Source organism: Aulonocara sp. 'chitande type north' Nkhata Bay, linkage group LG15 (assembly GCF_057382095.1).
Source record: "Aulonocara sp. 'chitande type north' Nkhata Bay isolate Kocher_YH1m ecotype deep benthic linkage group LG15, A_spYH_male_GT1.1, whole genome shotgun sequence".
Taxonomy (NCBI): Eukaryota; Metazoa; Chordata; class Actinopteri; order Cichliformes; family Cichlidae; genus Aulonocara; species Aulonocara sp. 'chitande type north' Nkhata Bay.
This window is the reverse complement of record NC_141358.1, coordinates 33,589,720-33,602,893: the sequence shown is the minus strand read 5'-3', so window position 1 is coordinate 33,602,893 and position 13,174 is coordinate 33,589,720. Positions and strand designations below refer to the sequence as shown.

At 39.0% G+C, this 13,174-nt stretch overlaps 2 protein-coding genes across 2 annotated transcripts; both read right to left on the bottom strand.

Moving 5' to 3' along the window:
• Nucleotides 1–1,795: 1,795 nt before the first annotated feature.
• LOC147313432 (uncharacterized) lies at nucleotides 1,796–3,083 on the bottom strand. Its single transcript, XM_086262986.1, has one exon. The coding sequence runs from the start codon at nucleotides 3,002–3,004 to the stop codon at nucleotides 1,796–1,798; it is 1,209 nt and encodes a 402-aa protein (XP_086119112.1). The 5' UTR covers nucleotides 3,005–3,083.
• A 5,344-nt stretch (nucleotides 3,084–8,427) lies between these two features.
• LOC147313431 (uncharacterized) lies at nucleotides 8,428–9,715 on the bottom strand. The gene has a single exon (XM_086262985.1). The coding sequence runs from the start codon at nucleotides 9,634–9,636 to the stop codon at nucleotides 8,428–8,430; it is 1,209 nt and encodes a 402-aa protein (XP_086119111.1). The 5' UTR covers nucleotides 9,637–9,715.
• Between the last annotated feature and the right edge of the window lie 3,459 nt (nucleotides 9,716–13,174).

Sequence of the window (13,174 nt, the reverse complement as noted above, 5' to 3'; positions counted from 1 at the left end):
CCGCTCAGGTGCGTCCGCCTCCCCTGCAGCGGCGCTGCAGACCACGCCCCGCCACACACATTAACCAGGTAAAATACATATTGTCAGGGTTCCTGGGTCGGTGACCCAGTGTTTTCAGTTTTGTTCATGTTCATATATATATATAGCATATAGTAAACAATGAATCTGTAAACGACAGCTGTTGACATTTTTTAAAAATGAATGAAAAAGCATATTTAAATAATCAACATACATGATTTAAATATAAACACACACGTGACAAGAGACAGAACGTGTAGAAGATATATGCAGAAAGAGCTTTCAGTGGTCAGCTGATAACATGATATCTAAAAAATACATAGCTCATTTTCCTGTCTGTTAGTTGGACATGCTAACCTGTTAACAAGCTCCTATATTCACCCATACAGTTTGTAGATCATTTTGCTAAAATAGGTAAAATCTCCACTCTTTCAGGGCACTAATAGGCTAAAGGCATATTACAAAAGGTCATTCATGTATTCACAGATTCTCTGTAGTTATTCTGCTGCTCATTCACCTGTAAAAACCACACCAATCATTATTTCAACAGCCTTTTTATTTTGGAACAAAAGCATTTGACGATATGACTTACAGGACGTTACCAAATTCATGAAGCTATATTTGTGAGTTTATTTATCAATATCAGTTTAATGTAAACAGACTGATGTAGTAATAGACAGTAAAATGTTGGTGCGTGTGTAATATATGAGCGTTTATGTTTCTCTACATGGGTAAAAGTACTCCATGTCGCCCTCTGGTGGTAGCAACCAACTATGAAAAGAATGGATGTTGGATCTTAACTAAATGATAAAAAGTTTTATTACTTTGTATTACTTTCTTTAGTTTGGTAAAATTTACAGTTTTAATCCCATAAGAAAATAAATCACTATCATAGAGAGGGATATTAGTAATTCGTTTGTTAATAACACTTTGTTTGTGTTTGCTAATGTTTCGACAGGAAAATGGTTTTCTACAAAGTTGTTTCATGTACAGAGTAACACACACACACACACACACACACACACACACACACACACACACACACACACACACACACACACACACGTATGACTTTGCCGGTTTCAGCTGAAACAATTTCAGTGTTTCAAACCATGTTCCAGGATTTTTCCTTCACCATTTATGAGGTTTCAAGAAGAAGATAAACGACAGATATGAATGTTTGAAAAAGTTATAGATGAAAAGATGAAAAATACTCAAAGGATAAATTCAATTGGTTTATTGTTTTATGAATAAGTTGAAAAAGAAAAAGTTAAACAAGTAAATAATGAAACAAGGTAAAATGAAGTAAGAACAAAACGTCAACAAGTAAATAATGAAACAAGGTAAAATGAAGTAAGAACAAAACGTTAACAAGTAAATAATGAAACAAGGTAAAATGAAGTAAGAACAAAACGTTAACAAGTAAATAATGAAACAAGGTAAAATGAAGTAAGAACAAAACGTTAACAAGTAAATAATGAAACAAGGTAAAATGAAGTAAGAACAAAACGTTAACAAGTAAATAATGAAACAAGGTAAAATGAAGTAAGAACAAAACGTTAACAAGTAAATAATGAAACAAGGTAAAATGAAGCAAGCACAAAAAGTTAAGTAAATAATGAAACAAGGTAAAATGAAGTAAGCACAAAAAGTTAAGTAAATAATGAAACAAGGTAGAGGAGAGAAAACCCCAACAATCCCCTCTGAGCACGCACTAGGCGACAGTGGGGAGGAAAAACTGCCTTTAAACGGGCAGAAACCTCCGGCAGAACCAGGCTCAGGAGGGGACAGTCAACTGCCGGGACTGGTTGGGGAGGTGAACAGAGGTGGAGCAAGACGAGGCTACACCTGCTGAGGAAGCAGTAGAGTTCCTCCTCCAGGGCCAGCGGAAGCGTTTGTTCTTCTTTTTCATGCAGTTTTCTACAAGAGCTTTTTTTTCCAGGATGAGGGTTCTCAACTCATCGATGGTTTCTTTGTTTTGTTTCTCAAGCTTCTTGCACGTTTTCTCCACCTCTTCCAACGTTGCTTGTTTTTCTTCAAGCTTTTCCCTGAGCTCTTTGGATGTTTCCTCCTGCATTATCTTGTCCTTGTGCATGTCTGCGTTTCTTTGTTGTACTTCTTTGTACATGTCTTGTAGCTCCTCATTTCTTTTGTGGATATCTTGGAGCGTACGCTGCAGGTCGTCATGTATGTTGTCTTGTTCTTGCTTTTGCGCCTGCATTTCAGTGTGTTTGCGCTTCAAGTTGTTGTATTCCAACAATATCCCCTTAGTGAGCTCGGAGTTGTTTCTCGCCATTTGCTCCATCCTTTTCTGCATGTGCGAGCATTGTTTGTCCAGTTTTTCTTTTTCCCCTTCTAGTTGCTTTTTCTCGTGAAGAAGGTCTTTATTTTGGCGCAGAGTATCATCCACCTTCTCTTTCAGCATTCTGTATTTTTCCTCCGTGACTTTGAGTTTGTGCTCCATGTCTCTTTGCTTTTTCTCCTGTTCTTCCTTCTGTTGGAGGATTTCTTCATTTTTTTTCACAGCTTCATCGAAGTTTGTTTGGAGCAGCCGATTCATTTGGTCCATATATTGGAGATCCCATTCTGTCTTCTCAACAGTAGCTTTGCTGTCTTTAAGCTGGTTGGACATCTCCTTTAGTTCCACGCTCTTTTGCTTGTTTTCCTTAATTAGGAAGACAATCTGCTCTCGGGCTTGTCCAAACTTGATTCCCCAACCCTCATTAATAATATTTATGTCGGGCTGGCGTTTTTGTCTTTCTTCCAGGTTCTTATTTTGCGCTTCCATCTGTCTACACTTCTCCTCCAGTTGAAGTTTCTCTTCTTCAATCTGTTGAATTTTATTCTGGAGGTGGTAGTTTTCCTTCTTACTGTCATGTAATGCCCTTTGGACGGCTAAGAGGTCATTTGGGGAAATTGGCCGGCCACGACAGGAAGGAGAAGCGGCGTAATCTTTTTGCCTTGGTTGGTGTTTTGTTGGATACATGTTGAAGGTTGTACACGACAACTCTGAAAAGGTTTCCAAAAGTTTCTGTGGTGAACGTGTGAAGGCTGCAAACACAAATGCTGCGAAGACACGAACTAAAAAACTGCTGTGTGTCACCCCTGTTTAAGGAAAAACTTCAAAGGATCGTGTAGTGACATCATAACTCCGTGAGCCAATGAGATTGTCATGTGACATTTTGGAATGGGGATATTTTTTTTTAAACCGTTTTCAAATTTAACTTAATATTTGACTGTTTCTTAACTGACCTGTTTAGCTGATTAAGAAATGAATTGAAACGAGCATCACTAACGTTATATAACAGACAACAGAAAAAAAACAGGTTTTTTTCTAAGTAATAGAGGTATAATACATTTTTTAAATTTTTTTTTTTAAATTATCCTACTTTTTATAAGAGGGAACATTATTTAAAGAATATGTATTTAATTGCAAAACTCTCTATTCGTCTAAAGGCTATAACAAGAAAGGTGAGCTTCCTGCTCAAAAATGAAATGACCAAAATAAATGGAGCATTTCTCTGCAATTACAAACTCTGTGTAAACAATCTTGGTTTCAAAATAAGGCTAATGCTGGTGAGATGTCATCACAGGTGTAAATATTACTGCAGATGTTACTATGTCAAAGTTTCACAACTGTCTTATGTTTATTTATGTAGGCAAGACCTACTTTTCACTTTTTTGCTTTGCTATATGTTCTTGAGTGTATTAGTTTGCCAGCAGCACGAACATGTACTAGTGTCAATAATAATAGTACAGTGGATTAGAAAACCTGCTCACAAGTTGAATAAACACCCAGGATTGTTTCATCATTTTCATTCAAAACCAATATTTGAGTCAAAATGAGAAAGTTGTTTGTGCTGTCTGATGAAGAAGAAGCAAAATAAAGTGCAGTTTTGATGTAGATGATGTTGTATACAAACTAGAAGAGGAAGATAGTAGGATCTCTGTATCATGCTTTGTCACTTTGTACCATGTAATTCTTTCTATTTCCACCAGGGGGTGTTTTCAGAAGTGGTAGGTGGTAAAAGAAGAGGTCAGCAGGAAGATGGCGAAGAGCGACCAAAGACCAAGAAAAAGAGGCAGTCAGGCAAAGATGAAGAGTATTATATCCCTTACAGACCTAAAGACTTTGACTCTGAGAGAGGGTGAGGCATTAAACTGTTGCATCTGTTTCTTTAAAAAATGTGAATGGCTTTGTGTTTTATGCTGTTTTGTCCTGTGTTATGCGTCGACAGGTTGAGTCTCGGTGGAGAGGGCAGTGCTTTTGAACAGCAGGCCTCTTCAGCTGTCCTTGATCTCATGGGAGATGAAGGCGATCGCCTTAACCAGCAGAAGAAAATGATGAAATGGTACAAATTTCCCTATGTTTGACTCAGTATCCACCAAATGGTCATTTCAAACTATAATTTAAAGTCTTTTTTCCCCCTTCTTTTTTTAGGGACCGTAAGAGGAAGCGTTTTGTGAGAGAAACGGGAAAAGAAGACCAGAAGAAGAAGATCAAAACAGACAGCGGTCAGGTTATCAGTAACAAGAAGAACAGGAAGAACTTGTATCCTTCCAACAAAAAGCTTCTCTGTGTGCTGCTCTCAATGACCCTCTTCTCTACTCCTATGACAATATTAAGCTGTACTGTGAAGATGTTGTATCACTTGACAACATGTCAGTTATGAGGAGTGAAGGAAAAAATACAAGATTGATGATACAGGATCTGGATCAGATGGAGAAACAGGCGGAGGAGGCAGGAAGCCAGCAAGAGGTAGGAAGGCATCAAAATGAATAGCACAAACATGTTAAATATAGACCATCAGCCACCATGTTTTAACTCAACTCTAAAGGTAAATACTTCAAGTCCCTCTTCCAGCCTTGCGAGCTATAACCTCCAACCTCTTTGTTGTGTCGTGCCTCTCCCAGGTCGTGGCCGTGGCCGACGAGGTCCAAACGTACAGAGCTCCGGTGACCACAAAGCACGCTCGGAGCTGAAAACAAAGGATCAGATCATGAAGCAGCGCAAGAAAAAGCAGAAGCACCAGTTCCTGCAGGGCGGGGGGATGAGGAAGCTCCGCTCCAAGAACAAAAAGTGGCTCGGAGAAGTTAAAAAGTCAGGTTTTGGAAGGGGTGGCCATAAGAAAGGCAAGCTGAGGAAGAAACTGTGAGGAGGACAGAGGGTTGATGGTGTGGAGGACATCACGAGGAACTGGGTGATAAGCGTCAGAATCATCTGAGAACATCACCAAAGATTTTCCTGGTGCTTTGTGTGACTGTAGATTAAGGAGAAAATCATTTGTGAATCTTTACACTGCAGAAATGCACGTCACTTCTTCCTTGATGGCCTGCTGAACTCTGCGTTTGCCACAGAGTTATGTTTAATTATGATCCACTAACCTGGATTTACTACTTGTAAGCATGTTGGCAGTCTAATAAAAGTGTTTTGGAGTACTGAAATATGTCTTATCAAAATGGTAAAATACAGATATTAAATATTGTGTGCTTAATTTGCAGTTAGTTTCAAAAATCGTCTCGCCCATCTTTTCTTAAAATAAGAGGTGCTCTATAAAAATGACATTAAATTCTGTAAACGTGCTCTATTTGCAATTATTTATCATTACTGTTGTCCAAGTGGTCTCATTTCAAAGTTGAAAGCGAGCATCGGAACGGGCAAGAAAGGCGACTTTTAATTGACTTTGAATGTGTTGTGGTTACTGATATCAGATGGGCTGGGTTGAGAAACTGGCTTAGAATTCCTCTTGCCTTCAGCATGGCCACGCCCCTCTGACTTCTGCAATCAACAAGGCATTTTTACCCAGGGAAATGTTTATTTCGCTTTTCAGTTTGGACTGTTCTCTGTAAATTCCTGAGAAAATTTGAGAAGATCAGGAGTGTCTGAAAAACGTAAAACAGCCCATCTGTCACCAACAGCAATGCTGCCTTCAAAGTCACTTAAATCACCCTTTTTTTTTTCTGGCATGTGATTGGCTGATTAGATATTTGCATTCACAAGCAGCTGAATAGGTTAGTGCAGGGGTCAGCAACCTGCGGCTCTTTAGTCCTTTTAGTGCGGCTCTGCGTGGTTTGGGAAAATAAATTATTTTTTTAAGTAATTAGCTGAAGTGTATTTTATTTATGTTAGTTCTTTTTTAACTTGTAGTTCTAAATTGGAAGATTACTGTGATATTGAAATATAAATATAAAATTATATTCTATTAGTTTTTGAACGCTCAAAATAAGCGTCACACTTGCGGAAGCCGATATACCCGCCGAAACGCCGTGCATTTATCGAGACTTTCAACCCCAGGTAGGCTAATTATCAATCTTCGGATCCACATTATGTCAGCAGCTCCACCGTGAACTATGTTAAAAACAAACACCGCTCACGCCTCACAGATGACAGCTTACAGTCCTGCGTAAAGATGAAAGTGACTTCATACAGCTCCGATTTGCAGACGCTGTGCGCAGAGATTCAGGAGCAGAAGTCCCATTGTAAACATATCACGGCAGACCCAACGATGTTTCCATGAACACGCTTTACAGCTTCTCTTTATTGACCACTTTTCACACACGGTTGCTGTATGCATACAGCCGGTGTTAAAGCTCACAGCCCGACACATACCAACACAACAGCATAGAGAGCACAGACGTTAAGGCGCCGAGGCGTGATCGCGGGTGCCGCTCAGGTGCGTCCGCCTCCCCTGCAGCGGCGCTGCAGACCACGCCCCGCCACACACATTAACCAGGTAAAATACATATTGTCAGGGTTCCTGGGTCGGTGACCCAGTGTTTTCAGTTTTGTTCATGTTCATATATATATATAGCATATAGTAAACAATGAATCTGTAAACGACAGCTGTTGACATTTTTTAAAAATGAATGAAAAAGCATATTTAAATAATCAACATACATGATTTAAATATAAACACACACGTGACAAGAGACAGAACGTGTAGAAGATATATGCAGAAAGAGCTTTCAGTGGTCAGCTGATAACATGATATCTAAAAAATACATAGCTCATTTTCCTGTCTGTTAGTTGGACATGCTAACCTGTTAACAAGCTCCTATATTCACCCATACAGTTTGTAGATCATTTTGCTAAAATAGGTAAAATCTCCACTCTTTCAGGGCACTAATAGGCTAAAGGCATATTACAAAAGGTCATTCATGTATTCACAGATTCTCTGTAGTTATTCTGCTGCTCATTCACCTGTAAAAACCACACCAATCATTATTTCAACAGCCTTTTTATTTTGGAACAAAAGCATTTGACGATATGACTTACAGGACGTTACCAAATTCATGAAGCTATATTTGTGAGTTTATTTATCAATATCAGTTTAATGTAAACAGACTGATGTAGTAATAGACAGTAAAATGTTGGTGCGTGTGTAATATATGAGCGTTTATGTTTCTCTACATGGGTAAAAGTACTCCATGTCGCCCTCTGGTGGTAGCAACCAACTATGAAAAGAATGGATGTTGGATCTTAACTAAATGATAAAAAGTTTTATTACTTTGTATTACTTTCTTTAGTTTGGTAAAATTTACAGTTTTAATCCCATAAGAAAATAAATCACTATCATAGAGAGGGATATTAGTAATTCGTTTGTTAATAACACTTTGTTTGTGTTTGCTAATGTTTCGACAGGAAAATGGTTTTCTACAAAGTTGTTTCATGTACAGAGTAACACACACACACACACACACACACACACACACACACACACACACACACACACACACACACACACGTATGACTTTGCCGGTTTCAGCTGAAACAATTTCAGTGTTTCAAACCATGTTCCAGGATTTTTCCTTCACCATTTATGAGGTTTCAAGAAGAAGATAAACGACAGATATGAATGTTTGAAAAAGTTATAGATGAAAAGATGAAAAATACTCAAAGGATAAATTCAATTGGTTTATTGTTTTATGAATAAGTTGAAAAAGAAAAAGTTAAACAAGTAAATAATGAAACAAGGTAAAATGAAGTAAGAACAAAACGTTAACAAGTAAATAATGAAACAAGGTAAAATGAAGTAAGAACAAAACGTTAACAAGTAAATAATGAAACAAGGTAAAATGAAGTAAGAACAAAACGTTAACAAGTAAATAATGAAACAAGGTAAAATGAAGTAAGAACAAAACGTTAACAAGTAAATAATGAAACAAGGTAAAATGAAGTAAGAACAAAACGTTAACAAGTAAATAATGAAACAAGGTAAAATGAAGCAAGCACAAAAAGTTAAGTAAATAATGAAACAAGGTAAAATGAAGTAAGCACAAAAAGTTAAGTAAATAATGAAACAAGGTAGAGGAGAGAAAACCCCAACAATCCCCTCTGAGCACGCACTAGGCGACAGTGGGGAGGAAAAACTGCCTTTAAACGGGCAGAAACCTCCGGCAGAACCAGGCTCAGGAGGGGACAGTCAACTGCCGGGACTGGTTGGGGAGGTGAACAGAGGTGGAGCAAGACGAGGCTACACCTGCTGAGGAAGCAGTAGAGTTCCTCCTCCAGGGCCAGCGGAAGCGTTTGTTCTTCTTTTTCATGCAGTTTTCTACAAGAGCTTTTTTTTCCAGGATGAGGGTTCTCAACTCATCGATGGTTTCTTTGTTTTGTTTCTCAAGCTTCTTGCACGTTTTCTCCACCTCTTCCAACGTTGCTTGTTTTTCTTCAAGCTTTTCCCTGAGCTCTTTGGATGTTTCCTCCTGCATTATCTTGTCCTTGTGCATGTCTGCGTTTCTTTGTTGTACTTCTTTGTACATGTCTTGTAGCTCCTCATTTCTTTTGTGGATATCTTGGAGCGTACGCTGCAGGTCGTCATGTATGTTGTCTTGTTCTTGCTTTTGCGCCTGCATTTCAGTGTGTTTGCGCTTCAAGTTGTTGTATTCCAACAATATCCCCTTAGTGAGCTCGGAGTTGTTTCTCGCCATTTGCTCCATCCTTTTCTGCATGTGCGAGCATTGTTTGTCCAGTTTTTCTTTTTCCCCTTCTAGTTGCTTTTTCTCGTGAAGAAGGTCTTTATTTTGGCGCAGAGTATCATCCACCTTCTCTTTCAGCATTCTGTATTTTTCCTCCGTGACTTTGAGTTTGTGCTCCATGTCTCTTTGCTTTTTCTCCTGTTCTTCCTTCTGTTGGAGGATTTCTTCATTTTTTTTCACAGCTTCATCGAAGTTTGTTTGGAGCAGCCGATTCATTTGGTCCATATATTGGAGATCCCATTCTGTCTTCTCAACAGTAGCTTTGCTGTCTTTAAGCTGGTTGGACATCTCCTTTAGTTCCACGCTCTTTTGCTTGTTTTCCTTAATTAGGAAGACAATCTGCTCTCGGGCTTGTCCAAACTTGATTCCCCAACCCTCATTAATAATATTTATGTCGGGCTGGCGTTTTTGTCTTTCTTCCAGGTTCTTATTTTGCGCTTCCATCTGTCTACACTTCTCCTCCAGTTGAAGTTTCTCTTCTTCAATCTGTTGAATTTTATTCTGGAGGTGGTAGTTTTCCTTCTTACTGTCATGTAATGCCCTTTGGACGGCTAAGAGGTCATTTGGGGAAATTGGCCGGCCACGACAGGAAGGAGAAGCGGCGTAATCTTTTTGCCTTGGTTGGTGTTTTGTTGGATACATGTTGAAGGTTGTACACGACAACTCTGAAAAGGTTTCCAAAAGTTTCTGTGGTGAACGTGTGAAGGCTGCAAACACAAATGCTGCGAAGACACGAACTAAAAAACTGCTGTGTGTCACCCCTGTTTAAGGAAAAACTTCAAAGGATCGTGTAGTGACATCATAACTCCGTGAGCCAATGAGATTGTCATGTGACATTTTGGAATGGGGATATTTTTTTTTAAACCGTTTTCAAATTTAACTTAATATTTGACTGTTTCTTAACTGACCTGTTTAGCTGATTAAGAAATGAATTGAAACGAGCATCACTAACGTTATATAACAGACAACAGAAAAAAAACAGGTTTTTTTCTAAGTAATAGAGGTATAATACATTTTTTAAATTTTTTTTTTAAATTATCCTACTTTTTATAAGAGGGAACATTATTTAAAGAATATGTATTTAATTGCAAAACTCTCTATTCGTCTAAAGGCTATAACAAGAAAGGTGAGCTTCCTGCTCAAAAATGAAATGACCAAAATAAATGGAGCATTTCTCTGCAATTACAAACTCTGTGTAAACAATCTTGGTTTCAAAATAAGGCTAATGCTGGTGAGATGTCATCACAGGTGTAAATATTACTGCAGATGTTACTATGTCAAAGTTTCACAACTGTCTTATGTTTATTTATGTAGGCAAGACCTACTTTTCACTTTTTTGCTTTGCTATATGTTCTTGAGTGTATTAGTTTGCCAGCAGCACGAACATGTACTAGTGTCAATAATAATAGTACGGTGGATTAGAAAACCTGCTCACAAGTTGAATAAACACCCAGGATTGTTTCATCATTTTCATTCAAAACCAATATTTGAGTCAAAATGAGAAAGTTGTTTGTGCTGTCTGATGAAGAAGAAGCAAAATAAAGTGCAGTTTTGATGTAGATGATGTTGTATACAAACTAGAAGAGGAAGATAGTAGGATCTCTGTATCATGCTTTGTCACTTTGTACCATGTAATTCTTTCTATTTCCACCAGGGGGTGTTTTCAGAAGTGGTAGGTGGTAAAAGAAGAGGTCAGCAGGAAGATGGCGAAGAGCGACCAAAGACCAAGAAAAAGAGGCAGTCAGGCAAAGATGAAGAGTATTATATCCCTTACAGACCTAAAGACTTTGACTCTGAGAGAGGGTGAGGCATTAAACTGTTGCATCTGTTTCTTTAAAAAATGTGAATGGCTTTGTGTTTTATGCTGTTTTGTCCTGTGTTATGCGTCGACAGGTTGAGTCTCGGTGGAGAGGGCAGTGCTTTTGAACAGCAGGCCTCTTCAGCTGTCCTTGATCTCATGGGAGATGAAGGCGATCGCCTTAACCAGCAGAAGAAAATGATGAAATGGTACAAATTTCCCTATGTTTGACTCAGTATCCACCAAATGGTCATTTCAAACTATAATTTAAAGTCTTTTTTCCCCCTTCTTTTTTTAGGGACCGTAAGAGGAAGCGTTTTGTGAGAGAAACGGGAAAAGAAGACCAGAAGAAGAAGATCAAAACAGACAGCGGTCAGGTTATCAGTAACAAGAAGAACAGGAAGAACTTGTATCCTTCCAACAAAAAGCTTCTCTGTGTGCTGCTCTCAATGACCCTCTTCTCTACTCCTATGACAATATTAAGCTGTACTGTGAAGATGTTGTATCACTTGACAACATGTCAGTTATGAGGAGTGAAGGAAAAAATACAAGATTGATGATACAGGATCTGGATCAGATGGAGAAACAGGCGGAGGAGGCAGGAAGCCAGCAAGAGGTAGGAAGGCATCAAAATGAATAGCACAAACATGTTAAATATAGACCATCAGCCACCATGTTTTAACTCAACTCTAAAGGTAAATACTTCAAGTCCCTCTTCCAGCCTTGCGAGCTATAACCTCCAACCTCTTTGTTGTGTCGTGCCTCTCCCAGGTCGTGGCCGTGGCCGACGAGGTCCAAACGTACAGAGCTCCGGTGACCACAAAGCACGCTCGGAGCTGAAAACAAAGGATCAGATCATGAAGCAGCGCAAGAAAAAGCAGAAGCACCAGTTCCTGCAGGGCGGGGGGATGAGGAAGCTCCGCTCCAAGAACAAAAAGTGGCTCGGAGAAGTTAAAAAGTCAGGTTTTGGAAGGGGTGGCCATAAGAAAGGCAAGCTGAGGAAGAAACTGTGAGGAGGACAGAGGGTTGATGGTGTGGAGGACATCACGAGGAACTGGGTGATAAGCGTCAGAATCATCTGAGAACATCACCAAAGATTTTCCTGGTGCTTTGTGTGACTGTAGATTAAGGAGAAAATCATTTGTGAATCTTTACACTGCAGAAATGCACGTCACTTCTTCCTTGATGGCCTGCTGAACTCTGCGTTTGCCACAGAGTTATGTTTAATTATGATCCACTAACCTGGATTTACTACTTGTAAGCATGTTGGCAGTCTAATAAAAGTGTTTTGGAGTACTGAAATATGTCTTATCAAAATGGTAAAATACAGATATTAAATATTGTGTGCTTAATTTGCAGTTAGTTTCAAAAATCGTCTCGCCCATCTTTTCTTAAAATAAGAGGTGCTCTATAAAAATGACATTAAATTCTGTAAACGTGCTCTATTTGCAATTATTTATCATTACTGTTGTCCAAGTGGTCTCATTTCAAAGTTGAAAGCGAGCATCGGAACGGGCAAGAAAGGCGACTTTTAATTGACTTTGAATGTGTTGTGGTTACTGATATCAGATGGGCTGGGTTGAGAAACTGGCTTAGAATTCCTCTTGCCTTCAGCATGGCCACGCCCCTCTGACTTCTGCAATCAACAAGGCATTTTTACCCAGGGAAATGTTTATTTCGCGTTTCAGTTTGGACTGTTCTCTGTAAATTCCTGAGAAAATTTGAGAAGATCAGGAGTGTCTGAAAAACGTAAAACAGCCCATCTGTCACCAACAGCAATGCTGCCTTCAAAGTCACTTAAATCACCCTTTTTTTTTCTGGCATGTGATTGGCTGATTAGATATTTGCATTCACAAGCAGCTGAATAGGTTAGTGCAGGGGTCAGCAACCTGCGGCTCTTTAGTCCTTTTAGTGCGGCTCTGCGTGGTTTGGGAAAATAAATTATTTTTTTAAGTAATTAGCTGAAGTGTATTTTATTTATGTTAGTTCTTTTTTAACTTGTAGTTCTAAATTGGAAGATTACTGTGATATTGAAATATAAATATAAAATTATATTCTATTAGTTTTTGAACGCTCAAAATAAGCGTCACACTTGCGGAAGCCGATATACCCGCCGAAACGCCGTGCATTTATCGAGACTTTCAACCCCAGGTAGGCTAATTATCAATCTTCGGATCCACATTATGTCAGCAGCTCCACCGTGAACTATGTTAAAAACAAACACCGCTCACGCCTCACAGATGACAGCTTACAGTCCTGCGTAAAGATGAAAGTGACTTCATACAGCTCCGATTTGCAGACGCTGTGCGCAGAGATTCAGGAGCAGAAGTCCCATTGTAAACATATCACGGCAGACCCAACGATGTTTCCATGAACACGCTT